Below are 27,172 nucleotides of genomic sequence, written 5' to 3'. Positions count from 1 at the left end.
AAAGCCTTACACGGCTTGGGACCACAATACCTGACGGAACGCCTCTCCCGACATGAACCTACCCGTACACTGCGCTCAACATCTAAGGTCCTCCTCCGAGTGCCTACTCCGAGGGAAGCTCAGAGGATGGCAACAAGGGAGAGGGCCTTTTCGGTGGTGGCCCCCCGACTGTGGAATGATCTCCACGACGAGGCTCACCTGGCGTCAACGTTGTTATCTTTCAGGCGCCAGGTCAAGACTTTTCTCTTCTCCCAGGCAGTTAACGACATACGCTGAGGTTGGTTTTTTTTTTTACTGACCACAGAATAGTTGTTTTAAATGGATATTGTTGTTTTTATGCTTTTGATGGTTTTAAATTTTTGTATATTTGTTTTCCATGCTCACTGTTTTTAACTGTTGTAAACCACCCAGAGAGCTTCGGCTATGGGGCGGTATATAAATTTAATACATAAATAAATAAATAAAAGCAACAGAAGAGGTGCATACTGCTTCTGTAGCAGGCCAGGATTCGGCAAAGGGAGAAAAAAGGCAGACTTACAACCGCAACTGAACCTCGGCCTCGGCGCTCACCTTGTAACAGGCCCAGTGTGCCAAGATCCGGCTGATCCCCTGGAACTCGGAGAGACGCAGGTACTCGGAGATCTTGATGGCGATGGGATAAAGCCTCCGCAGAACCAGCCTAAGGTAGAACAGCCCAAAGGAAACAGTCACCCTCTGTGCAAGCGACTCCGGGGCAGTGGAGCGTTCCTCGTAGAGGACAGGTCTGTGGACCATCTATTGGCCCAAACAGAGCCTCCGTGTTCACGGGCAGTAGCTCTCTGATGACTAGACCTTGTGACTCCACCCCCAAGAGGAGATGGCCGCCCCGATCTCGCCCTGCTCAGGAGCTCCCTGGGGGCATCAGGCAGGTTGTCCGATGGAGACAGAATACCGGGCTAGATCCTGCCGTGCTTCAGCAGCTCTCAGAACTAGACCCTGGAGGGAAATCCTTGGAGGATCCTCCGCTGAGGCACCAGGATCCCCGCAGCCTCAGCTGCGAAGGCCTGATCTCCCAGCAGCAGCTGCCAAGGCCAGGAGACGTTGACATACCCTGGTGGAAAGTCTGGGATATCAGCCCTACGGCTCGGGTCCAGGTTATCTAAAAGACCACATTCTCCCATATGAGCCTGCCCCGTGCTCTGAGATCTTCTGGGGAGGCCTTTCTCTCAGTCCCACCAACATCCCAGGCATGCCTGGTAGGTACACAGGAGAGGGCCTTCCTGGTGGCTGCTCCAAGGCTCTGGAACTCCCTTCGAGGGAGGCCAGGCTGGCTCCCTCTGTGCTACTTTTGGAGGCAGGCAAAAACGTTTTCTTGTTTCAGCAGGCTTTTGGAACTACACTAGCCCTGTGTTGATGTATTGGATCCCCCTTTTAATCTGTTACAGTTTTTAAATTTTTTAACATGTTTTTAATTTAACTGCAGGTTCAATTCTATTTTAACTTCTGTAATTTATATTTATATGTTTTAATTGTACATGTTTTATGGGACTACAACTCCCATCATCCCTCGCCACTGGCTATGCTGGCCCGGGGCTGATGGGAGCTGCAGTGCAGCCACATCTCAAGGGCCCCACGTCCCCCCTCCCTAATCTACCTTCACCGCCCAGAATTATGGACGCAATCCAGAGTTGAGTCTGTTGGCCTAACTTGCCCTGCTTAATTAGGACTGAAGGGAAACCTAGAGGATCTCTGGCCCATCAGGGGTCCCAATCCAGCACTACAGGGCTCTCCCGAATCCCAATTTGGTGGTTTCTTGGCCTGTGTGTGTGTGTGTGTGTGTGTGTGTGTGTCCCTCCCACGGCCCCCATTCTAAAAGGCTGAAATTTCTCTTCTAAGGCTGAACGCCTGGTAGGCAGTGAGAGATTTAAGTTAAAATAGATGGCAGCTGATTGGACAGGTAAAAGGAAGGACTTCTTCACACAGCGCATAGTTAAACTATGGAACTCACTGCCACAAGATGTAGTGAGGGCCGCCAATTTGGATGGCTTTAAAAGGGGGTTGGATAAATTCCTGGAGGCGAAGGCTATCAATGTCTTGGATGGTTGTGTGCTATCTCCAGTATTCGAGGCAGTAAGCCTGTGTGCCCCAGTTGCTGGGGAACATGGGCGGGAGGGTGCTGTTGCACCATGTCCTGCTTATTGGTCCCTGGCCGGTGGCTGGTGGGCCACTGTGTGAACAGAGTGCTGGACTAGACAGACCCTCAGTCTGATGCAGCAGGGCCCTTCTTACGTTCTGGGATGGTGCTTTTGGTATTTTGGCCCCGCCCACCATCGCAATGCTTCTCCGAAATGGAATTCAGATGTCATGCTGAAAGAGGTTTTAACTCCATTGCTCTAGAGTCTTCCTCTTCTGTCTCCTCCACCCCCCACAAGCCCCAAACTATCCAAGCCAGGGTTGAGAGAGGGAGAAGGCTATTACCTGTCCAGTAATACTTTGGTAGTGAGTTGTTTATATCTGCAGTCACCGTCAAAGAAAAATTCAACGAACACACGGTATTGGTGATTAAGCCCATCTGATCCCAGGAAATCACACTTACAACTCTACCACCCCCAATTACTCCTGACATGGGGAGGGGGTAGTGGGCCACATTTTGGATATACCGATTTAATGGGCCGGTTCAAACAACACCTTGGATTTAATGGGCCGGTTCCAACGACAGGCGAAGCCACGGTTAGGCCGCTATTGCAGCAAATGGCTAGTGAGTGTCTTTAAACCATGGTTATGTAGTCACCATGGTTAAGAATGGTTCATACGACACGCTAAGCTGTCATGTTTTGCTTAGCGTGTCGTCTGCACAGGGTCATACACACTGTATGTCAGAAGGAGCTAAGACAACAGCAGAACAAGCGGAAGGATTGAGCGGGTGACAAACGTGGCATTGGGGAGTGGCCTGACCCACCTGCCCATCGAGTTCAGCAGCGCTATTATATAGCTCAAAAAGGATACTGGTCAAAGGTGAGGGGGATCCCAATCTGGTAGTCCCGGATGGCGTTGAGCACCCTCATCTTTCTGCAGGTCTCCACAAAGCTGTCGGGAGGGAACTTGTCGATGAAGCATTTCCCAAAGGAGGCCGCCTAGAGAGACCGATTGGGGGGGGGGGGGGAGAGCACGAGTTGTTTTCTTAAAAGCAAGTTTCTAGCCCTTAAGGTGTGGGGGGAGACCCGCTGGAAAGCATACAGGCCAGCCTTCCCCAACCTGGTGTCCTCCAGATGTCTTTTGGACTACAACACCCAGCATCCCCAGGCGGTATGTGAGAGAATAGGGAGATGTCCTTGAACTGCAGGCACGTGTCACAGCATAAAATGGAACTGATAAGTAGTGACAGTGGAGCTGAAACTGCCCCACAAACCTCTATGGAAGAGAGTTGAACTCTGATGAAATAGTTGTGAGTCAATACATCAGGCCCAGTTCTTTGGGCTGCTGGAATGCATTCGTTGTTTTTAAATGGATGTTGTCTGTTTTTGTTTATATTTTATGCTGTTTATGGTTTTAAATTCTGTATATTTCTTTTTAATGTTCACAGTTTTTAAACTTTTGTAAACTGCTCAGAGAGCTTCGGCTATGGGGCGGTATATAGAATCATAGAATAGCAGAGTTGGAAGGGGCCTACAAGGCCATCAAGTCCAACCCCTGCTCAATGCAGGAATCCACCCTAAAGCATCCCTGACGGATGGTTATTATTATTATTATTATTATTATTATTAATAATAATAATAATAATAATGTCAACAGTTTTTAGTAGCTCATTCCCTCATATTTAAACAATTTAAGGAAGTACATGCTAAAGCCTTGACATTTTTAGAAGCATTGCAAATGAAGAAATTCTACACAATATAACATTCAAATCACATTAAAGGCACAATGCGATGCATAGACAGAAAAAAGGCCTACAGCTCCCGGCATGGCCCAGCCAAAACACTAATTTAGGGGGCTGTAATTTGCCCCCTAAAATAGTTCACATCAAATACTTGTGGTGCATTGGGACAAAAAATTAACATGGGGCACTTTTTTTTTGCTTTGTTGTTTATTAAATATAAGTCAAATAAACAAGCCAAATTAGATCTCTCTAAGGCATCAGAAAAAATTCCAATGTAAACTGATTTTTTTTCCTACGCAAATGACCCTATGGAAATTAATCTAATTTGCATTGGAAACATTTCTAATTTTAACTGATTTTTTTCTCTCATGCAAATGGTGCCATGCAAATTAGTCTAACTGGCATGGAAACATTTTTTTTTTTGGGGGGGGGGGGGAGAAATTCCAATTCAGAATTCCCTGAAAACCCACCCATGTCACCAGAAGTCCCCCCATCCCACTGGAGATGCGAGTCCAGGATTCGACTCCCCCTCATGGGTTCTCTGAGTGAAAGGCTGCACACAGAGGAAGCCTGATAGAGGTGTACAAAAATTATGCACACTGTGGAGAACATGGATAGGGAGACATTTTTCTCCCTCTCGCAAAATACTAGAATCCGGTGGGGTCAATCCTATGAAGCGGATTGGTGGGAGATCCAGGACAAATAAAAGGAAGGACTTCTTCACACAGTGTGTAGTTAAATTATGGAACTTACTACCACAAGGTGTAGTGATGGCCACCCATTTGGATGGCTTTAAAAGGGGGTTGGATAAATTCCTGGAGAAGGAGAAGGCTATCCATGGCTACTAGCCCTGATGGTTGTGTGCTACCTCCAGTATCCGAGGCAGTAAGCCTGTGTGCATGTATGCTGATGTAGGGGGGAAAACGCACCAATAAGCGTGGATGCTAAAAAGAGAAATCAACTCTGGTGCTTGTTAAACGTATTAAAAACTATTTTATTCTTAAAATCCAAAAATGCTATGCTCAACGTTTCGGACGTATCGTCCTTCGTCAGGAGCTATAATCAAATATAGAGTTCTTTAAAAAAATAACAAAACAGGAACAACACCTGTTGATATGCATCAAATTGCATATTTGATGCAATCAAATATTGGTAAGTGCCTATAGTAAGGCATATTCAGGGGCACTGAGGGCAGCAAAAAAACAATACTTTGCTGCCACTATTAAATCTTCAATTTGCCGCCCAGCGGAGCTTTTTAGAGTTGTCCGGGGGCTATTACATGCTGGTCCCAAGGACACGGTAGAATCATCTGAGGCCCGCTGTAATGAATTTGCTAGGCACTTCCAGAATAAAATCTTTTGCATCCGCCAGGACTTAGACTCCAGTGTTATAGCAGGTGAATCTAGTGAGGTGTCCAGAGTACAGTCTTGTCCTGTAATCTTGGATGAGTTTCAGCTGGTACAGCTCGAGGAGATGGACAAGGTGCTTGGACAGGTCCGCGCAACCACCTCTGTACTGGATCCTTGCCCCTCTTGGCTAATAAAAGCTAGTAGGGATGGAACAGCCGGCTGGGCCAAGGAGGTGATTAATGCCTCTCTACGAGAGGGAGTGGTCCCAGACCGTCTGAAAGAGGCGGTAGTGAGACCACTCCTGAAGAAAACTTCCTTGGACCCGGAAAATCTTAGTAACTACAGGCCGGTAGCAAATGTTCCATTCCTGGGCAAGGTCCTTGAGCGGGTGGTGGCGGGCCAGCTCCAGACACTCTTGGATGAGACTGATTATCTGGATCCATTTCAGTCGGGTTTCAGGCCCGGCTTTGGCACGGAAACAGCCTTGGTCGCCCTGTATGATGACCTATGTCGGGAGAAGGACAGGGGGAGTGTGACTCTGTTGATTCTCCTTGATCTCTCAGCGGCTTTCGATACCATCGACCATGGTATCCTTCTGGAACGTCTGGCTGAGTTGGGAGTGGGGGGCACTGCATTGCAGTGGTTCTGCTCCTACTTAGCAGGACGGCTCCAGAAGGTGGTGCTTGGGGGACATTGCTCGGCCCCGTGGACTCTCCAGTATGGGGTTCCGCAGGGGTCGGTCTTGTCCCCCATGCTGTTTAACATGTACATGAAACCGTTGGGTGCGGTCATCCGGAGTTTTGGAGTGCGCTGTCATCAGTACGCTGACGACACGCAGCTCTACTGCTCCTTTTCATCCTCATCAGGTGTGGCTGTGGATGTGCTGAACCGGTGCTTGGCTGCGACAATGGACTGGATGAGGGCTAATAAACTGAAGCTCAATCCAGACAAGACTGAGATGCTGCTGGTGGGTGGTTCCTCTGATCGGATGGGGGGTGTTCAACCGGTTCTGGATGGGGTTGCACTCCCCCTGAAGGAGCAGGTTCGTAGCTTGGGGGTTCTCCTAGAACCATCTTTGTCACTTGAGGCTCAGGTGGCCTCGGTGGCACGGAGTGCTTTCTACCAACTTCGGTTGGTGGCCCAGCTACGCCCCTATCTGGACAGGGATAACCTAGCTTCAGTTGTCCATACTCTGGTAACTTCCAAATTAGATTACTACAATGCCCTCTACATGGGGCTGCCTTTGAAGACGGTCCGGAAGCTGCAGCTTGTGCAAAATGCGGCGGCCAGATTGATAGCTGGAACAGGGAGGTTTGAGCATGTAACACCGATTCTGGCCCGCTTGCATTGGCTGCCTATATGTTTCCGAGCCCAATTCAAGGTGCTGGTCTTAACCTATAAAGCCCTACATGGCTTGGGACCACAATACCTGATGGAACGCCTCTCCCGACATGAACCTACCCGTACGCTGCGCTCAACATCTAAGGTCCTCCTCCGAGTGCCTACTCCAAGGGAAGCTCGGAGGATGGCAACAAGGGAGAGGGCCTTTTCAGTGGTGGCCCCCCGACTGTGGAATGATCTCCCCGATGAGGCTCGCCTGGCGCCAACATTGTTATCTTTTCGGCGCCAGGTCAAGACTTTTCTCTTCTCCCAGGCATTTTTAACAGCATTTTAACAGCATTTAACAACGTTAAGTTTGTTTTTAATGGACCCCACAATTGTTGTTTTTAAATGGATACTGTTGTTTTTATACTGTTTTTATGTGTGTGTGTGTGTGTTTTTAAATTGTATACTTTTAATGTTTACTATTTTTAAATGTTGTAAACCGCCCAGAGAGCTTCGGCTGTGGGGCGGTATATAAATGTAATTAAATAAATAAATAAATAAATAAATACCCACCCATGCATGAATGAAACTTGACTTGTGGCAACTGCAAAATCTGTAGATAGGAGTAGCTGAGGTTTCTACATGAAATGTTTCGTTAATGCACGGGTGTTGTTCCTGTTTTGTTATTTTTTAAAAGAACTGCATATTTTATTATAGCTCCTGACAAAGGACGATATGTCCGAAACGGTGAGCACAGCATTTTTGGATTTTAAGAATAAAATAGTTTTTAATACGTTTATCAAGCACTAGAATTGATTTCTCTTTTTAGCATCCACAAGTAAGCCTGTGTGCACCAGTTGCTGGGGAACATGGGTGGGAGGGTGCTGTTGCACCATGTCCTGCCTTGTTGGTCCCTGGCCGATGGCTGGTGGGCCATTCCGTGAACAGAGTGCTGGACTTGATGGACCCTTTGTCTGACCCAGCATCAGGGCACTTCTTACGTTCTTATAGAATCATAGAATAGCAGAGTTGGAAGGGGCCTACAAGGCCATCAAGTCCAACCCCCTGCTCAATGCAGGAATCCACCCTAAAGCATCCCCGACAGATGCTTGTCCAGCTGCCTCTTGAAGGCCTCTAGTGTGGGAGAGCCCACAACCTCCCTAGGTCACTGGTTCCATTGTCGTACTGCTCTAACAGTCAGGAAGTTTTTCCTGATGTCCAGCGGGAATCTGGCTTCCTTTAACTTGAGCCTGTTATTCCATGTCCTGCACTCTGGGAGGATCGAGAAGAGATCCTGGCCCTCCTCTGTGTGACAACCTTTTAAGCTCAGAAGGACCCCATTGCTGGAGACAGGCCCTTTGCTCCTTACCCGGAGAAGAGACTTCTGGACTTCTGGCTCGTGTTCATAACTGGCCGCCGTGATGCACTGCTCCACCGCCACCGGAAGCAGTTTCTGGTCCTTGATCTCCCGCAGGTATTCGTCGGCTTTCTGGCTCTCTTTCTGAGGGGAAAGGAAAGGGCAAAGAAGAGAAGCTCGACGCTCTTACCTCAGGGATCCCTAACTTTCTTGGAACTGTGGTCACATTTGGGGAATTTGGAAAAAAAAAATGGCTCCCACGGGGATGTGGCTAGTCTCAAAATGGCTGCCACGGGGGCCCAGCTAGTCAAAAGTGAGCCAAAAAGTGGGGTGTAGAGAGAAAGAGCAAGGCTAGAGACTAGAAAAGGAGAGAAAGCAAGCTGCCCTAACTTTTTCGAAGGTTTTTTTTTTAAAAAAACAATTTTTTGAAGGGGGCAGGGATGGCGGAGCTTTGTGGGCCCCATTGGAGGTCCTCGTAGGCCACGCTGGGGGGGCCTCTGCCCTACATGGCCTGGGCCTGAACACCTCCTGCCCAACATGCCCCCACAGATCAGCCCTTGCAGCCAAGCCCCTCGCACCCCTGGACTGGAGTTCCAACTTCGATAGGGTTACACCCCTGGCCTCCATCCTTGAACACTTCCCTTCATTAGCCGAATTTGAATTTATCTTTTTTGTTCAAAGCCACAGGCCACCACAACTCCATATGGGCAGAGAAAATAAAAATTACAGGCCAATTTTTATTTTTTTAAAAAAAGCAATACACAAACAACAGCTAAAACAACACATTAAAATCACACTCCCTACAACAACAAAAGAAAAACACAGCCTCTCCCCACATTCTGCTTTTTTTTACTCTAAAAGGCATTTTTAAATATGAGCGCTGGACGGCCAGAATTTTGACTGGCTATTTTATCCCAGCCGGTTTTAAAGGTTGCAACTTGAAGCAACGCACAATAAAATGGCAACGTTGGGCTATCAAGAGGCCAACTTTATTTATTTTTATTGAATTAGCTGTTGCATTTATATCAAGCCTTGCCTTCAAGGAAGCCAAGGTGGCACACGTAATCTTCCTCCTCTGTTTTTTAGTCTCACAACAACCCAGTGAGGGTTAGCGATTGGGACCAGGAGCGTCATCACAGAGGAGGGGGGAATCGCGTTCGCTTACCGTCGCTTCTCCGCCCACGCTTTTGTCCCTCATTACTTCCTCTTTTGAAAGAGAAAGACTGAATTGCTTGTTTTTCCTCCTAAACCTTCTCCTCATCTCTCATTCTCTCTTACTGTCAATGATGTTACACTTACTCCGGTCAAGGAAGCTCGTAGTCTTGGCTTTATATTTGACTCCTCGCTCTCCTTTATTCCTCATATTGAGGCAGTAGCTAAATCCTGTCGTTTTTTCCTGTATAGTATTGCCAGGATTTGATCATTTTTGTCTGTCTCTTCTGCCAAGACGCTTGTTCATGCATTGGTTATTTCTCGGTTGGACTACTGCAACCTTCTTCTCACTGGCCTTCCTTCTTCTCACATCAGTCCGTTGGTCTCTGTTCACCACTCTGCTGCTAAGATCATCTTCTTGGCTCGCCGCTCTGACCATGTTACTCCACTTCTGAAATCTCTTCATTGGCTTCCAATCCACTTCAGAATCCAATATAAACTTCTCCTGTTGACCTACAAAGCTTTTCACGGTCTAGCTCCTTCCTATCTCTCCTCTCTCATCTCACACTATTGCCCCGCTCGTGCTCTTCGCTCCTCTGATGCCATGTTTCTCGCCTGCCCTAGGGTCTCTCCTTCCCTTGCTCGGCTTCATCCATTTTCTTCCAGAACATTTGAGATCTACAAGCTCAATCACAACTTTTAAAGCTCAAAACTTTACTTTTTCCTAAAGCTTTTAAAACTTGATTTTGTTCTGACTTTATACTGTTAGTTTTACCCTACCCAGTGCCTGTTTACCCTATCCTGTGCCTGTTTGCATTCTCTTCCCCTCCTTATTGCTTTACTATGATTTTAGTAGAATGTAAGCCTATGCGGCAGGGTCTTGCTATTTACTGTTTTACGCTGTACAGCACCATGTACATTGATGGTGCTATATAAATAAATAATAATAATAATAAATAAAGAGGAAGTAAACAACGTGCCCCTGGTCCATTCAGTGGGCCGTTTTGATCGCGCTGCTTCTCCTGCACACAGCAGGAGACCGCGGCAACTTCCGTCTTTAAAAATAAGTCGGACTTACTGGGGTGGGTTTTTGTGTTGCAAAGAAGGCTAGAAAGGGCCGGAGGGGGACATCGTCGTGAGAGGGAGCCGCGAAAATCCGTGAGTGCCCAGCAACGAGCGTGCAATAAAACGCTGGTCTGATGGAGCTCAAAGTCGGTCAGTGAGCTTCATGGCTGAATGGGGAATTGAACCCGGGTCTCCCATGACCCAGTCCAACCCGCCAGCTCTTTCACCCCATCCCACAGCCAGGCCAGGCCCTCCGCTCGCCAACTCCCCATTACCTCGTACTCCTTCTGAGCCTCCAGCAGCAACGCCCCTGGCGCCATGGAGGCAATCTTGAAGATCTCCTGGCTGGCCTCTGAAAAAGAAACGGGTCGTGGGAACTCTGGCCAAAGTGCCGAGTCGGGGGCAGAGTCCAGGGAGCTTCAAGGTTTCACGTTTAAAAAAAAGGAGGAGAAGGAGAGTTTCGTGTCCTTCCTGCTCACGGACACACCAGGCAAGCTCACCTGGAATCTCGTGAAGGAATTCGTGGGTGGAGCAGGAGAAAATCCTCACGCCGTCAAGCTCGGGCACAAGGTACGAATCCTCCTCCAGGGGGTACCTGCAGTTGGCGTTAAGGAAGCCAAAGAAACGTAGGGGCGGTCCGTAGAATCAGCAGGAGCCCTGCTGGAGGCAAAGGCTATCCATGGCTGCTAGCCCTGATGGTTGTGTGGTATTTCCAGTATTCAAGGCAGAAGACCTGTGTGCACCAGTTGCTGGGGAACATGGGCGGAGGGTGCTGTTGCACCATGTCCTGCTTTGATGGTCCCTGGTCGACGGCTGGTTGGCCACTGTGTGAACAGAGCACTGGATTCCTGCCTTGAGCAGGGGGTTGGACTTGATGGCCTTACTATTCTATGATTCTATGACCCTCAGTCTGATCCAGCAGGGCTCTTCTTTCGTTGTTATGGATCAGAACAAAAGCTTCTCATGTTGAGCATTGTGTCTCCCACAGTGGCCAACCAGCTGAGCTGCACAGCTTGGACTATCTTGTGTGTGCATGTGCTGGGGTGGTGGGACGGACGGACGGACACACACGCACGCACACACACACGTGGAAGCCTCTAGAACAGGGATTTTGAACCTCTTTCAGCCCAAGGGCTGAATTGTGTTTCAGAGATGCCCTCGAGAGCCACACGCCAACGGTGGGTGGGACGGAAGGCCACAAAGACAAAAGAGCCAAAATACCAAAGGCAGACGCCATCAAACCACCGAATTGGTGTTGCGGAGGAAAGCTTGGAGGGCTTGGATTGGGACCCCAGATGGGCAAGATTTCAACCTTTATCAAACGAGGGACGGGGGAACCTGTATAAAGTCAGGAAACCACCCAATGATCACTGGCCGGGGAAAGGGGATGGGGCGTGGCCATTTGGGGAACCCCAGAGGGCCAGGTTGGGATTTGGCCCCCAGTGCTGCGATTCTTCACCGCTGGCGTAGACAATCGTGGGCTCGATGCAACCGTGGTCTTACTTGAAAGAAGGCAGCCTCTGACGTTCCGCAGGGGCCTTCCGTTAATTCCTCCTGGCGTTGGAGAAGTGCCTGCGCTAGAGCCAAGTGCATCCTGGGCCATTACCGCTGTGCGCAAGCACACACCCACCCCACCACCCCCTTTGCCCTTCCTTCTCCCAAGGATACTGAATGCACTGCTCAGCGTTGCCAGCCACAAGGAGGCGCCGCTCCCACGCCATCACCACAGCACGCTGCTTGCTCCGGGAGCGGGTGCACCTGTCACACGGAGAGACATGCGCCGTTCAGAAACGCCGTGCGCCCTTCTTGGCCCAAAGCCACCTTTCACACTTGCACCCGCCACAGGCGGACAAGCGCCACCCAACTCCTGGGAGCCATTTGCTTGACAAACGTTGGGCGCACATGTGGCGGACGGCTACATGAGTTCCGAAAACGCCACGAGGCTCTGCAATTTAATAGGCACGGGGGCCCTGGCCTGCCCTGCGCAAGACTCATGCCGTTCAGAGCCACTTGCAACAGCTCCTTGGGGCTGATCCTCATGGTTGTGGAAGAAAGCGCACCGAAAGAACTCGCTAACGGTCCAGAAACTGGCCAGGGGCACGGGAGAGAGCTGGTTTCATGTGACCAAGGATTTGCCTGATAGTAATAATGCGCTGTGCGCTGTACAGAACACAAGAGTGACGCAGGCCCTGTTCAAAGGGAATTGAGGAGGCAGGAGTCAAAGGTGCTGTAGACCACTTGCGCAAGGGATTTTGGGTGGGAGGGGAAAGAAGAGAGGTTGTTAGCAGGAAGGAGAGGGGGAATTAAGAGAGGGGAAGCTTACCACCAGGATATAAGAGGGATAGCTTTCCCCTGTTGCCTGCCCCCACCGTGTGGCACAGAAACCAAAAGGGGGGGAAAGCACCAATCACAAGAAGAAGAAGAGAGAGAGAGAGAGAGAGAGAAAGGGGGGGGGGTAAAAGCTCGATTGTGCCCCAAATGAAGATGTAACTGTCCCAGCACATTTCAAAACATTTTAAATAGCCTGCCCGAGACCTGAGATCTGTTGGAGGAGCCCTTCTCCGCATCGCACCAACGCAACATATATGCTATGATGGCACAAGGGAGAGGGCTTTCTCTGTGGTGGCCCCCCAGCTGTGGAACGCCCTCCCCTTGGAAGCCCAACTGGTGCTGGCACTGGTTTCATTTCAGCGCTAGGTTAAGACATGACAAATATTTTTCTAAGTTGCCTCGAGAGCCTTTTTGGCTAAAGGGCAGGATAAAAGTGCTATAATGAATGAATGAATGAATGAATAAGTAAGGCCCCCCCGCGGAGGCGACATATGAAGGCACTCACCAAACCATCTGCTTTGGTGGGGTCCGAAACTCGCAGGTGAACTCCCCCAGTTTCTCCTGCAGGAAGGCAGAGGGATAACAAAAGATGCTTTAAGATGGCTTCCTGCAAACTGGCACGTACGTTCATATGTGGTGGAGTTGTGAATATATACAGACATTTTAAAAAACGGTGTTTAAGGAGATAAATGAAATGAGTGGGTTGAATCTGTCCAAGTATAGCATTATTGTCAATTTATGATAAGGTTAACTGTACGCAAGCTATTGAAGACTTAATAACAAATTTATTAACAGCAGCGAGATTAATGATATCTCGAAAGTGGAAGACGCAAGGCGATTATCAGATAGCAGAATGGTATAAGGAAGTATGGGATATTGCTATTAATGATAAGTTAACGTGTTGTATTAAAGTTAAAAGAGGATTATTGAATCGAAATGATTTTGAAGAGATGTGGAGATTATTTGTAGAGTTTGTTTTCATAGAATCATAGAATAGCAGAGTTGGAAGGGGCCTACAAGGCCATCGAGTCCAACCCCCTGCTCAATGCAGGAATCCACCCTAAAGCATCCCTGACAGGTGACTGTCCAGCTGCCTCTTGAAGGCCTCTAGTGTGGGAGAGGCCACAACCTCCCTAGGTAACTGGTTCCATTGTCGTACGGCTCTAACAGGAAGTTTTTTCTGATGTCCAGCTGGAATCTGGCTTCCTTTAACTTTTAATAAAGGGGAAAGGAATGTACACCTTTCACAAGAGTCATTACAATTTTGCAAAGTAGAATAATGGTCCCGGGGGTGGGGTGCACTTATTATTATCATTATTGTTAATATCATTTACTGTTATTATAACAGTATAAGTTAAAACAGTTAAAACAGTGTTTTAACTTGGTGTTTTAAATTTGAAATTTTGCATTGCTGCTGTTTTTATCTGGTGGAGCTTTTACATTGTATTTTATATTATGATTTTATACTGTTGTTTTATACTTTGAATGTTTTTAATTTTTGTGAACCGCCCAGAGAGCTCTGGCTATTGGGTGGTATAGAAATGTAATAAATAAATAAATAAATAAATAAATAAATAAATAATAAATAAATATTATTTTGTGTTTATGTGTAAGATTAATTTGATGTCTGTTATATAATGTTAAAATTTAAATACAAATTTATATATATATATATATATATATATATATATATATATAATGGCTTCCTGCCTTGAGCGGGGGGGTTGGACTGGATGGCCTTAGAGGCCCCTTCCAACTCTACTGTTCTATGATTCTATGATCAGAGAGCCCAAGGCAGGAGGCCCTTGATAAGCTAGTGGCAAGAGGCATGGTTTGCATGCAGACATGCCAGGTTCAATCCTGACCCCCTCTCTAGCAAACAGGTAAGATTAGGTAACAGGTGATGGGGGGGGAAACTCTCTGACTAAGACACTGGATCACCACTGCTAGTCAGTGTAGACCAGCAGGGCCCCATTTAGTGCCCCCCAGATGGGGACGGACTACAACTCTCAGCCCACCTCCCAGCCCTGGATCTGGTGCTCACCTTTAAGTGGGACATTCCCATCCAGATGTAGCCTGTATCGGTGAAGAGCGCCAGGTAGTGGTAGTTGAAAGACACGGCCATCCTCAGATAGGCGCCAGCATGTGGATTCAAGCCAGGCAAGGTCTGCAAGCAGAGAGAGACAAACCAGCAATGCCACTCAGCCGCTGCCACTCCATTTCTGTGTCTCCGCGTTTCGTTTTTAGCCCCGACGGTTGGATTGAGACGTAGCAGGCTGAATTTAGACCCGGGAGATCAGAGTGCAAATCTCTGCAGAGCGTCCTGAAGGCCCCAAAGCCCATCGTTCCCTTGCGGCTTCAATTCCCCCGTCTGCAAAAGGGGAATGTGAGTGGCTTGGTATACAGAGGACATTCTGTGCATTCTCACAACAAGAGTGCAAACAGCTCTTTTAGGCACACTTACGAAAAGGTTCCCAAATGGGATATTGATGAATTCAAAACGAATCCAGCCCTGGACCAGGTTTGGACAACACGCCACAGCACATGCAAACCCTACTCGGGGGTTGTGTGAATCCGGCAACCGAACCCAGTTCTTAACCCTCGCAAAACCTACATTGGCTCAGTTCAGACAACACGTTTCTCAACGGTGATTTTAGAAATCCACAGTGGAGTTTTTGCAACACTTCTCTGGCGGGAAGACTCCACTCCACGGTGGTGGTTTTGGGAAAACGTTCCATGCAGAATATCCACGCTGCACAGGGGAAAGTACCTGCACAACCTTTGTGTTGTGTGGAGGGCTCCGTGGAGTTTTCCATTGCATTGGGTTGACTTTTCCCACTGGCTACAGAGTTCTCTGGCAAGAGTGGCGAAAGGAGAGAGTGCCCCTCTAGGAGAGCTGCCGGGATTGCTTTTTCGCTGCTGTGGCTGATGGGATACCATCAGGAGGACCAGGGGAGGAGAGAGGGCGGAGGAACTGTCAATCAAACATTGCATTCAGGGCCGGCGCCAGACTCTATTGCGCCCTAGGCAGGCACGTTCTGAAGCCGCCGCCGCCCCCCCCGCTCGCTCACTCACTGCTCCCCCACGCCCGCCCGCCCGCCACCCCCCGCGCGCTCACCGCTTCGGCTCCCCCCTTGCTCACACGCTCCGGCTCCCCCCATCGCTCGCCCCGCCGCCCCCCGCTCGCTCGCTCACACACCGCTCCGGCTCCCCCCTTGTCGACCCACTCACCGTCCGCTCCCTCCCGCTCCCGGCTTTGAAGCCAGGATGCTGGGGTTGGGGGGCGGGGCAGAGGCTTTGAAGCGGCGCGCCTGGAAGTGGCTTCCTGGCGTGCTGTACTGAAGCCTCCGCCTCCAACCCCAGCATCCGGGCTTCGAAGGAGCCAGGACACTGGGGTTGGGCGGCGGCTGGGGCAGCGGCTTTGGAACAGCACACCCGGAAGCCGCTCTAAGAGAGCAGCTTCCGGGTACGCTGTTCAGCGCCCTCGTTTGCTTGGCGCTCTAGGCGGCCGCCTGAGTTGCCTCTATGGCAGCACCGGGCCTGATCGCATTGACTTTTACTCAACTCCACGGTAGCCCACAACCACACAACTGTGGAGATGGAACTTGTTGCGTGGGGAGTACCTCCTAAAGTGTGGCGTAGTGGCTAAATTGTTAGACTGGGAGTCGGGAGATCCGGGTTCTAGTCTCCACTCGGCCATGGAAAACCACTGGGCGACTTTGGGCCAGTCACAGACTCTCAGGACTGTGAGGATAACATGGAGAGGAGGAGGATTGAAGGAAAAAGGTGGGATATAAATGAAATAAATAATAAATAATAATAAATACTCAACTGCTGAGTGGAGTTTTCACACTGCGTTGACCAATGTGTTGTCTCAACTGAGCCATTCGCTGGGTTCACATGACGTGTCAACCCCCAAGCAGGGCTTGCATATTCAAACTGGCAGCCATACACAGCCTGCATGTGCTGCAGCCTCACCATGGGTTCAATAACCTACGGTGGGCTGTCACGTCATGCAAACAGCCCCATTGCCACTATTCCAGCAGGCCTATCCAGTGAAATTTTAGAATGTTTTAAGGATGTTTTAATCATGTATGGTATGTTTTTAATATGTATATTATATCATGTTTTTATACTTGTTTGTTTTATACTTTGAATGGTTTTACTTTTCGTGAACCGCCCGGGGAGCTTTGGCTGTTGGGTGGTATAAAAATGCAAATAATAATAATAATAATAATTCGTCTTTGTAAAGCTCCTCTAAGTGTCCTTTTTTCATGAAGAGTAGGGTAAAAATATGTAAATTGAAAAGAAGAATAGGAATTGGCCTGGATGAGCAGGAGGGAATCCATACAAGACAGCCTGGGGTTTTTGCAGTAGTTCTAGGTTCATAGAATCATAGAACAGCAGAGTTGGAAGGGGCCTACAAGGCCATCGAGTCCAACCCCCTGCTCAAGGCAGGAGTCCATTGGTTCCCTTCTCCCACCCAGGCGGCCTCCTCACGCACCACCTGGGAGCAGGTTGTGTTGTCCAGAAGGTACAGGTCTTGGCCGACAGCAAGGAGGATGACGGTGACTCTGTCTTGGCACAGGACACTCCAGCAGGAGGGGGGTTTCTGAAGGCCTGGGGAGGGAGGAACAACAGTTAAAACACTCCGCCAGAGGACCTTTAGCGCTAAATAGAAGAACAAAAGAGGAAAGCAAAAGCTGCACACACGTGAAAGAGACAACGAACTTGTTCAGACACAGCGGTTAAGGATTTTGAGCTGGACTTTACAGCTTAGCGTGTCGTGTGAATCATTCCTAACCCTGGTGGCTACATAACCTTGGTTTAAACACAGTCGCTAACCATTTGCTGCAAAAGGGTTAGCGGCCTAACCGTGGCTTAACGTGTTGTCAGAACAGGCCCTGTGTGCGTAGGGACCTGGTGGAGGGTTTGGGTGGATCAGACGCCCAAAGAATCCACAGAGCCTTAGCCCTGGCAAGAGGGAAATGGGACGCAGGCCTGTCTGGCACTTTGGAGCCTTACGGTTTAAAAACTCCAGAATCAAGAGGTCTAGCAGCATCAGATTTTATTTAATTTTCAAGAAATGAAAGACAGATCTTGCGTTTCAGGGAGCCCACGGAGAAGCAAACCAGCGAACCAAAAAAGACACAGATCCACGTCTAGAAGGGTGCCGAATCAGGGGAAAGGTGGGATCAAGGCTGATTTACCTGGCACCTCGGGCATCCTACGGAGCTTCAAGTCAACGATGTTCATGGTCATGGTGAACCTGTGCGCCCCGGACAGGATGGCCACGCCAGTGCCGTATTCTGTGTGGAACACCTTGGCCTCCAGGACGTGGTTCTGCAGCACCTCCTGAGGGACAAAGAGAGAACCGAGGCCGGAAACAACCATCATGGAGAAGGAAGAACAGCATTAACAATACAGAATCAGATCCAAGAATTCAGAAATGAGGCTTGCAGGACAATTCCTGGGGTGGGTGTCCCCTCTGCTGAATTTACTGCCATTATAATACAACACCAGGCTCCCGCAACCCGGCACTTTTCCAGAAGTGTCAGATTATAACTCCCAATCTCCCTGCTGGATGGGAATGATGGGGGTTGTAGTCACACAAGAATCATAGAATCATAGAATAGCAGAGTTGGAAGGGACATACAAGGCCATCGAGTCCAACCCCCTGCCCTAAAGCATCCCTGACAGATGGTTGTCCAGCTGCCTCTTGAAGGCCTCTAGGGTGGGAGAGCCCACTACCTCCCTAGGTAACTGATTCCGTTGTCGTACTGCTCTAAAAGTCAGGAAGTTTTTCCTGATGCCCAGCCAGAATCTGGCTTCCTGTAACTTGAGCCCATGGTTCCGTGTCCTGCACTCTGGGAGGATCGAGAAGAGATCCTGGCCCTCCTCTGTGTGACAACCTTTTAAGTATTTGAAGAGTGCTCTCGTGTCTCCCCTCAGTCTTCTCTTCTCCAGGCTAAACATGCCCAGTTCTTTCAGTCTCTCTTCATAGGGATATGTTTCCAGACCCCTGATCACCCTGGTTGCCCTCCTCTGAACATACTCCAGCTTGTCTGCGTCCTTCTTGAATTGTGTAGCCCAAAATTGGATGCAATACTCTATATGAGACCTAACCAGGGCCGAATAGAGAAGAACCAGTACTTCACACAATTTGGAAGCTATACTTCTATTAATGCAGCCCAAAATAGCATTGGCCTTTCTTGCAGCCATATCGCACTGTTGGCTCCTATTCACCTTGCGATCTACAACAATTCCAAGATCCTTCTCGTTTGTAGTATTGCTGAGCCAAGGCTAGCTTAGATGACTAGCGGTTTTCCTACTTTTTAAGCATTTCTCTTGTATTTTTAAATATAAACTGGTGGCCCCCACACGGACAGGCCCCCAACCGGTCACGCTGTCCAGCTCCCCCCCACAGACATACAGGTGCCTCAGAGAGCCTCAGGCTGAAAGAGCTTCAACCACCCCTGTGCAGTATCGTAAGCTACCTTGGACAGTTGGATGGGAAAGGTTCCCTCCCTCGATGGAGGGAGAGGCAAAAGCAACAGAACCTGACCGAGAAGGAACCAGGAGAGGAAAAAAAGGAGCAGAAGCCAACCCATCCTTTAATGCCAGGACGTCCTGACTCAAAGCCCACTTCCAGTTTTGGAAACTTCAGGAGATACCTCATGAGGACTAGCAGCTTGGGTCAGCTTTTAAACAAAAGCTGTATGTTCCGCAGAAGGCCCCAACTGCACCCGACACTCAGCCCCTGCTTAAAGCTGATGTCCCAAATGGTTTGGCCTACAACTCCCATCGCACCTCATCCTCGGCTAAGGCGGAGGGGAGTTGTAGTCCCAAACCTCTGGAGTGCCCCACCCGTGGAATAGGCAGCCAGACTGCCATAATCCCTCCAGCTTTCAGTTCACTTACGTTGCCCAAGCTGAAGCATCGCTTGAACTCACAGAAGAGGGAGTAGACAAGGACCGAGCCGTCCTCTTGGATGCACAGCAGGTCCTCGCCAGCCGTCCAGCCCAGCTGCACCACCGGGGAGCTCTTCCACTGTGGGCGGGGAAAAAGACACACACACACACACACACTGAACTTCCTGTTTCAACGGGAAGGGACTCCAGCACACCAACACCAGAGGGCATTTCCAGCTGGAAATCCCCAGCCTGACACTACTTTGGGCCTTAAGGCTTTTGTCTCCTAGTTCAGGGTTCCACGACCTGATTCACTGCATGTCCTTTAAAGAATCACACAATTGTGTGTGGGGGTCTTGCAGGTCATCCTGGACAGGCCTTTCCTGGCCAGGGACAACCTAGCCACAGTAGTGCATGCACTGGTAACTTCCCGATTAGACTACCACAATGCACTCTACGTGGGGCTGCCCTTGAAGACGACGCGGAAGTTGCAGCTAGTGCAAAATGCAGCAGCTAGAATACTGACCGGTACATCTCATAGAGACCACTTAACACCGGTCTTAAAGGAACTGCATTGGCTGCCTATACGCTTCCGGTCGGAATTCAAGGTGTTGGTAATGACGTTTAAAGCCCTAAATGGCTGGGGACCTCGATACTTGAGAGAGTGCCTCTCCTTATATATGCCTGCCCGAGACTTGAGATCTGTTGGAGGAGCCCTTCTCCGCATCCCACCAACGCAACATATACACTATGATGGGACAAGGAAGAGGGCTTTCTCTGTGATGGCATCTCGACTGTGGAATGCCCTCCCCTTGGAGGCCCGACTGTTGCCAACGCTGATTTTATTCCGGCGCCAAGTGAAAACATGGCTTTTTAACAAAGACTTTAATGGTTAAATTCACTAAGATGCTACATTGTTTTAACTGTTTTAATTGTTTTACTGCTTTTAAATTATATATTGTTTTAACTTGGCTCATGGTTTAATTTGTTTTTAGCCGTGTATATTTACTGTTCTATACTGTATGCTTTTATCTGTACGCTGCCCTGAGATCTTAATGATATAGGGCGGGATAGAAATGTTTTAAATAAATAAATAAATCTAGTCTGGCCTTCTGGCTCAGTGTGAGAAATCTAGAGCTCAAACATCCCCAACAGAGGGTTTGAATGAAGTTGGTTCCATCGTCCAACTGCTCTTACTGGCAAGATGTTACTCCTAATGTCCAACCCAAATCTACCCTCCTGTAACTGAAGCCTGTAAAGGAGTTGGGGTCAACTTAACTACCCTGCAGGGCAGGCTTCTGGACCAAATGCCCAATTCTCTGGATAATCCTCACCCCCTGCCCTCCTGTCCAAGCCAGCCTTCTGGGGAAATCAGACACTCACACATGTTTAGGGACCGAAGCAGTTTAATAAAAAGTCTAGACTAACACATAAGGCTTCAGTCAACACAGAAAAACACAGACAATAAAGTATTAAAAAGGGGGAAAGGGGAGGGGGAGGGGAAAGCTGGAACAATGCTTTAAAAACAGACTTTACACAAGGAAAGGATTAACGGGTTAAAAACACGCTTCACAACAGACAGTTCCCAGACAGTTCCACACAGCAATCCTCTAAGACTCTAACCCAACCCAGAACCATGCGCTCAGGCAAAAAGATTCCCCTGGAACCTCATAGAATCATAGAATAGCAGAGCTAGAAGGGGCCTACAAGGCCATCGAGTCCAACCCCCTGCTCAATGCAGGAATCCACCCTAAAGCATCCCTGACAGATGGTTGTTCAGCTGCCTCTTGAATGACTAGTGTGGGAGAGCCCACAACCTCCCTAGGTAACTGGTTCCATTGTCGTACTGCTCTAACAGTCAGGAAGTTTTTCCTGATGTCCAGCTGGAATCGGGCTTCCTTTAACTTGAGCCCGTTATTCCGTGTCCTGTACTCTGGGAGGATCAAGAAGAGATCCTGGCCCTCCTCTGTGTGACAACCTTTCAAGTATTTGAAGAGGGCTCTCATGTCTCCCCTCAATCTTCTCTTCTCCAGGCTAAACATGCCCAGTTCTTTCAGTCTCTCTTCATAGGGCTTTGTTTCCAGACCCCTGATCATCCTGGTTGCCCTCTTCTGAACACGCTCCACCTTGTCTGCGTCCTTCTTGAATTGTGGAGCCCAGAACTGGAGGCAATACTCTAGATGAGGCCTAACCAGGGCTGAATAGAGAGGAACCAGGACCTCACACGATTTGGAAGCTATACTTCTATTAATGCAGCCCGAAATAGCATTTGCCTTTCTTGCAGCCATGTCGCACTGTTGGCTGATATTCAGCTTGCGATCTACAACAATTCCAAGATCCTTCTCGTTTGTAGTATTGCTGAGCCAAGTATCCCCCATCTTGTAACTGTGCCTTTGGTTTCTACTGCATCTTAGAGAAACAATTCCCCACCACTTTATGTGATTCTGCAAAGTGCCATGTCTGCCGATGACACTTTGTCATCAATAACATCAACAAACCCTCCCAGCCCTTGAATCTGGTCCCTGTCATTATGTTACCCCGGGCTTGGAACTTCACTCACCGGGATGGTAGCCAAGAGGACCCCAGAGGCAGAATAGATTTCTAGAGGTGGCCGGGAACTGGGAGATTTCTCTTTCCTGGTTTTCAGTAACGCTAAAAGCAGGGGGAAAGATAAAAGTTTGCAAGACGTCATGTGTATCAGATATATACCCACTAACACACACAAAACTGCCTCTTCCCCCAGTCTCTCAAAAAAGCACAGAAAAATATAAATGTAGGAGGGAAATCTAGGTTGACCTCATTCTTCCTGTCATGCTAGATATCTACAGGCAGGGAGATTTTTCTTCCCCTGCATGGCATGCTGGGATTTGCAGTCCAACACATTGGGAGAGAGGTTGGGGAAGGCGGCTGTTCCAAGAAGAAAGCCAGTGTGGTGTAGTGGCTAGAGTGCTGGACTGGGAGTCGTGAGATCTGGGTTCTAGTCCCCACCCGGCCATGGAAACCCACTGGGTGACTTTGGGCCAGTCACAGACTCTCAGTCCAGCCCACCTCACAGGGTTGTTGTGAGGATAAAATTAGAGAAGAGGAGGAGGATTATGTAGGCCACCTTGGGTTCCTTGGAGGAAAAAAGATGGGATATAAATGTAATAATAATAATAATAATAATAATAATGCTTAATATTGTGGATTAACTGGGGAGCTTATTATTAATTACATTTATAGCCGAAGATTAAAACACGGAACATTAAAAACAAATATACAAAATTTAAAACCATAAAAAGCATAAAAACACATTACATACAATATCCATCCATTCTGGGTCAGTTAAAAACTCAACATATGCTGTTAAATGCCTGGGAGAAGAGAAAAGTCTTGACCTGGCACCGAAAAGATAACAGTGTTGGTGCCAGGCGAGCCTCATTGGGGAGATCATTCCACAGTCGGGGGGGCCACCACTGAAAAGGCCCTCTCATGCTGTTGCTTGTGCTCTTATTGGTGCCCTTAGGGCCAGGTACCCTTATGGTCAGCACTGAAGAGAATCAGATATAAAGAAACAGGGCAAAGCCAGCTGCCGTTTTAGCTGACCAATGGGGATCACTTCCACAGAATCATAGAATAGCAGAGTTGGAAGGGGCCTACAAGGTCATCGAGTCCAACCCCCTGCTCAGTGCAGGAATCCACCCTAAAGCATCCCTGACAGAGGGTTTCCAGCTGCCTCTTGAAGGCCTCTAGTGTGGGAGAGCCCACAACCTCCCTAGGTAACTGGTTCCATTGTCCACCATGGCTCAGCTAGAGAGAGCAGAGCAGAAGTCCTGCTTGCTCCTTCTAGCCTCTTCGGTGATGCCAGCGGGGCTCAAAGGTCTAAAAGCGCTGACCGCAAAGGCTACATGGCCCTATCGACGGCAATAAAATGAGATCCCACTGAATGCATAATGTTCTCAAAATGGCAGCCTTCCCAACCTGCTGCTCTCAACACCCCTCCCACCAGAAAAGCTTTCATGGCCCGTGGTTATGCTTTCCTTCCTAAGCTGTCGCTTGGCCCTTCTCCTGCAGAGAAATAGTAGGTTCGCCCCAGAATCTCCCAGGCCCTACCATTGGGCGGATTGTGGCAGTCGCCTCAGGTGGAAGATGCTGGGCGGCAAACACTAAGTGCTGGAGGAGGGAGCTAGGGGGCCTCGCAGCCTGCCCTGCGCCCCCTAAGCTAGCTTGCTGCTTCAGGTATGATGGAGGAGGCCATCCCAGTGCCAATGTTGAAGGAACACTCAACCGCTGGTCCGTTGGATTCAGTACACGCCAAGTGAAGGGGGAGCCATTTTGTGCTTCCCTTGGGCTGACCCCATATCCAAGCAACGACGAGGCTCTCCAGGGCCCGACTCATTGATTTAGGTCATTCACATCTCACCCATCTTCCAAGGACCTATGGGCAGAATCTATGATTCCTCAAACTTGGCCCACGTTTTATCCTCACAACAAGCCTGTCAGGCTGAGGGAGAGTGGAACTGAGGCTACTCCTCACTGGTCTTAGCAAGCACCTGCCCATGACAGCCACCAGTCCGGGCCCAAGAGGGGAAAACATCCTGCAATTTAAAAACCTGCCAACCCCACCCGCTTCTCCTTCATAGACTCAAAGGATAGTAGAGTTGGAAGGGGCCTATAAGGCCATAAAAAAACCCGGGAGCCATTCTGCAGCAGAATGTGGTACTGAGTACGACATTGAGATTCATAGACTCAAAGGATAGTAGAGTTGGAAGGGGCCTAAAAGGGCATAAAAAAACCCGGGAGCCATTCTGCAGCAGAATGTGGTAATGAGTACGACATTGAGATTCATAGAATCATAGAATAGCAGAGTTGGAAGGGGCCTACATTCAAACTGGGGGATTTCTGATTCGCCCTCTGGCAGCCTGAGCGATGGGAGCAGCAGATCTGCAGTTCCAGATTCAATCTCAGCTGAGGTGATGATCTTAGAATCATAGAATAGCAGAGTTGGAAGGGGCCTACAAGGCCATCGAGTCCAACCCCCTGCTCAGTGCAGGAATCCACCCTAAAGCATCCCTGACAGATGGCTGTCCAGCTGCCTCTTGAAGGCCTCTAGTGTGGGAGAGCCCACCACCTCCCTAGGTAACTGGTTCCATTGTCGTACTGCTCTAACAGTCAGGAAGTTTTTCCTGATGTCCAGCCTCTGCTTGGAAAGTGAAGCTGGCTCTCGACGTACCGATGGGGCCCCCGTAGGGAGCGGCAGCAACCAAACAGTCCCGCAGGTCCTCCTTGAGGCTCCAGCCCATGCTGTACAGATCAAGCTTCCTGCAGCGGAAACAAGTGGAATAAAATATTAGGGAAAGGTTTTGAGTGGGGGAAATGCCTGGCTGTGCTCTGAGTGCCTCCAGGTCCCCTACAGACAAGGCTGCCGTCCAGGTCCAGTGTGGAGGGTAGGCATGTTTGGGCACCTGCCGAGGGGCCCCCACCAGCCAGGGCCCACTGAAAAGATCCCCCTGGGCTTGCTCCTCCTCTTCCCCACTGCAACCTGCTTGTTTCACCTGCCACTCACTCTGGCCCAGACAACAGCGCTGGTGAGTCGGAAGAGCAGGAGACGCCACGGCCTGCTAGCTCACTGTCTCTTTGCCTTTCAAGCAAGCAAGTAGTGACAATGGTAATAAGGTGGTAGACTCACCAAGGGAGGGGGACGTTGGTGGTGTTTTGCCCCAGTACCATAAAAAAACCCGGGAGCCATTCTGCAGCAGAATGTGGTACTGAGCATGACATTTGAGATTCATAGACTCAAAGGATGGTAGAGTTGGAAGGGGCCTATAAGGCATCAAGTCCAATCCCCTGCTCAAGGCAGGAATCCACCTTAAAGCACATCTCAAAGATGGCTCTCTAGCTGCCTCGTGTATGTGAGAGCCCACCACCTCCCTAGGTCATGGAATCCATTGTCATACTGCTCTAACAGTCAGGAAGTTTTTCCTGATGTCCAGCTGGAATCTGGCTTCCTGTAACTTGAGCCTTTATTCTGTGTCCTGCACTCTGGGAGGATCGAGAAGAGATCCTGGCCCTCCTCTGTGTGACAACCTTTCAAGTATTTGAAGAGTGCTATCGTGTCTCCCCTCAATCTTCTCTTCTCCGGGCTAAACATGCCCAGTTCTTTCAGTCTCTCTTTGTAGGGCTTTGTTTTCAGACCCCTGATCATCCCGGTTGCCCTCCTCTGAACACGCTCCAGCTTGTCTGCGTCCTTCTTGAACTGTGGTGCCCAGAACTGAACGCAATACTCAAGATTAGGCCTAACTAGTGCCAAATAGAGGAGAACCAGTACCTCACGCGAATGGAAGCTATATTTCTACTAATGTAGCCCAAAATATTGCCTTTTTTGCAGCCACATCACACTGTTGGCTCATATTCAGCTTGTGATCTACAATTCTAAGATCTTTCTCCTCTTGCCAAAACGTTTAACACACACCAGAATGGTTAAAGAGTGTTGCAGTCAGGATCCCTAACTGGTCCTGAGCGAGCATGAGTATAGAACCAGGGTTGCTCATGGGTTGCATCCAATTTTAGTCCAACTTAAGTCCTATTCATTTCAATGTGACTATGCTAAATAGGGCTAACCCTGGGTACAGCCCTCCTGCTCCTCTCCTTTCATTGCAGCCCAAGGCAGAGAAATTTAGCAGGTGAAGCTTATCACACCAGCCGTTTCCATACAGCGACAGGCTTCAGTCTTAAAAACCCACTGAGCACAGTGGGACTTACTTGTAAGTTAACATGAACAGGACTTCACTGTACCTCTGCATGCCAGGGCTCAGCTAAAGGCACAGGGGGAAGCTCAGTAGAAAAGACCGTAGCCCTACGCACACCCACAGGATGAGGAAACAAACATGCCTCGCCTTAAAAATAAAATTAAAAACTTTGAATTTTTGCAAGGAAGATAACATATGAGAAGGGGGGAATGCAGGATAGAAAGCAAAAGTTGAAAGCAAACATATTCGCAAGCTGAATATGAGCCAACAGTGTGATACGGCTGCAAGAAAGGCAAATGTTATTTTGGGCTGCATTAATAGAAGTATAGCTTCCAAATCACGTGAGGTCCTGGTTCCTCTCTATTCGGCCCTGGTGAGGCTTCATCTAGAGTATTGCCTCCAGTTCTGGGCTCCACAATTCAAGAAGGACGCAGACAAGCTGGAGCGTGTTCGGAGGAGGGCAACCAGGATGATCAGAGGTCTAGAAACAAAGCCCTATGAAGAGAGACTGAAAGAACTGGGCATGTTTAGCCTGGAGAAGAGAAGATTGAGGGGAAACATGAGAGCACTCTTCAAATACTTAAAAGGTTGTCACACAGAGGAGGGCCGGGATCTCTTCTTGATCCTCCCAGAGTGCAGGACACGGAATAACAGGCTCAAGTTAAAGGAAGCCAGATTCCAGCTGGACATCAGGAAAAACTTCCTGACTGTTAGAGCAGTACGACAATGGAATCAGTTACCTAGGGAGGTTGTGGGCTCTCCCACACTAGAGGCCTTTAAGATGCAGCTGGACAACCCTCTGTCAGGGATGCTTTAGGGCGGATTCCTGCATTGAGCAGGGGGTTGGACTCGATGGCCTTGTGGGGCCCCTTCCAACTCTGCTATTCTATGATTCTATGCACTCTCTACAAAAGCATTACTTTTTACATTCAAAAGCCACGTGTATGTAGTGAGGTACCCAGAGAATCTCAAAGTTGTGACGCGGAAGTCCCACTGAACTCAACGCAACCGAATAAACATGCATAGCAGCCTTCCCCAACACGGTGCCCTCTAGATGTTTTCAGCCGCAAGTCCCATCATCCCTGCTCACTGGCCAT

At 49.0% G+C, this 27,172-nt stretch overlaps 1 protein-coding gene across 1 annotated transcript in view; it reads right to left on the bottom strand.

Annotated features, from left to right (window-relative positions):
* Positions 1-27,172, bottom strand: part of VPS16 (VPS16 core subunit of CORVET and HOPS complexes) — a 44,483-nt gene that overhangs the window by 16,638 nt on the left and 673 nt on the right. Inside the window, exons 2-15 of the mRNA XM_063135696.1 lie at positions 24,560-24,648; positions 21,908-21,999; positions 19,358-19,486; positions 17,647-17,791; positions 16,941-17,056; positions 14,481-14,603; positions 12,942-12,997; positions 11,774-11,863; positions 10,606-10,700; positions 10,381-10,457; positions 7,901-8,032; positions 2,986-3,113; positions 2,458-2,493; positions 571-679 (exon numbers count right to left, since the gene is read on the bottom strand). Coding sequence (XP_062991766.1) covers positions 571-679; positions 2,458-2,493; positions 2,986-3,113; positions 7,901-8,032; positions 10,381-10,457; positions 10,606-10,700; positions 11,774-11,863; positions 12,942-12,997; positions 14,481-14,603; positions 16,941-17,056; positions 17,647-17,791; positions 19,358-19,486; positions 21,908-21,999; positions 24,560-24,648 — 1,417 coding nt within the window. The remainder of the gene's footprint in view (positions 1-570; positions 680-2,457; positions 2,494-2,985; positions 3,114-7,900; positions 8,033-10,380; positions 10,458-10,605; positions 10,701-11,773; positions 11,864-12,941; positions 12,998-14,480; positions 14,604-16,940; positions 17,057-17,646; positions 17,792-19,357; positions 19,487-21,907; positions 22,000-24,559; positions 24,649-27,172) is intronic.

This window comes from Elgaria multicarinata, chromosome 10 (assembly GCF_023053635.1).
Source record: "Elgaria multicarinata webbii isolate HBS135686 ecotype San Diego chromosome 10, rElgMul1.1.pri, whole genome shotgun sequence".
Lineage (NCBI taxonomy): Eukaryota > Metazoa > Chordata > Lepidosauria > Squamata > Anguidae > Elgaria > Elgaria multicarinata.
The sequence above is the reverse complement of the archived record's forward strand: the minus strand, read 5'-3'. Positions and strand labels throughout refer to the sequence as shown.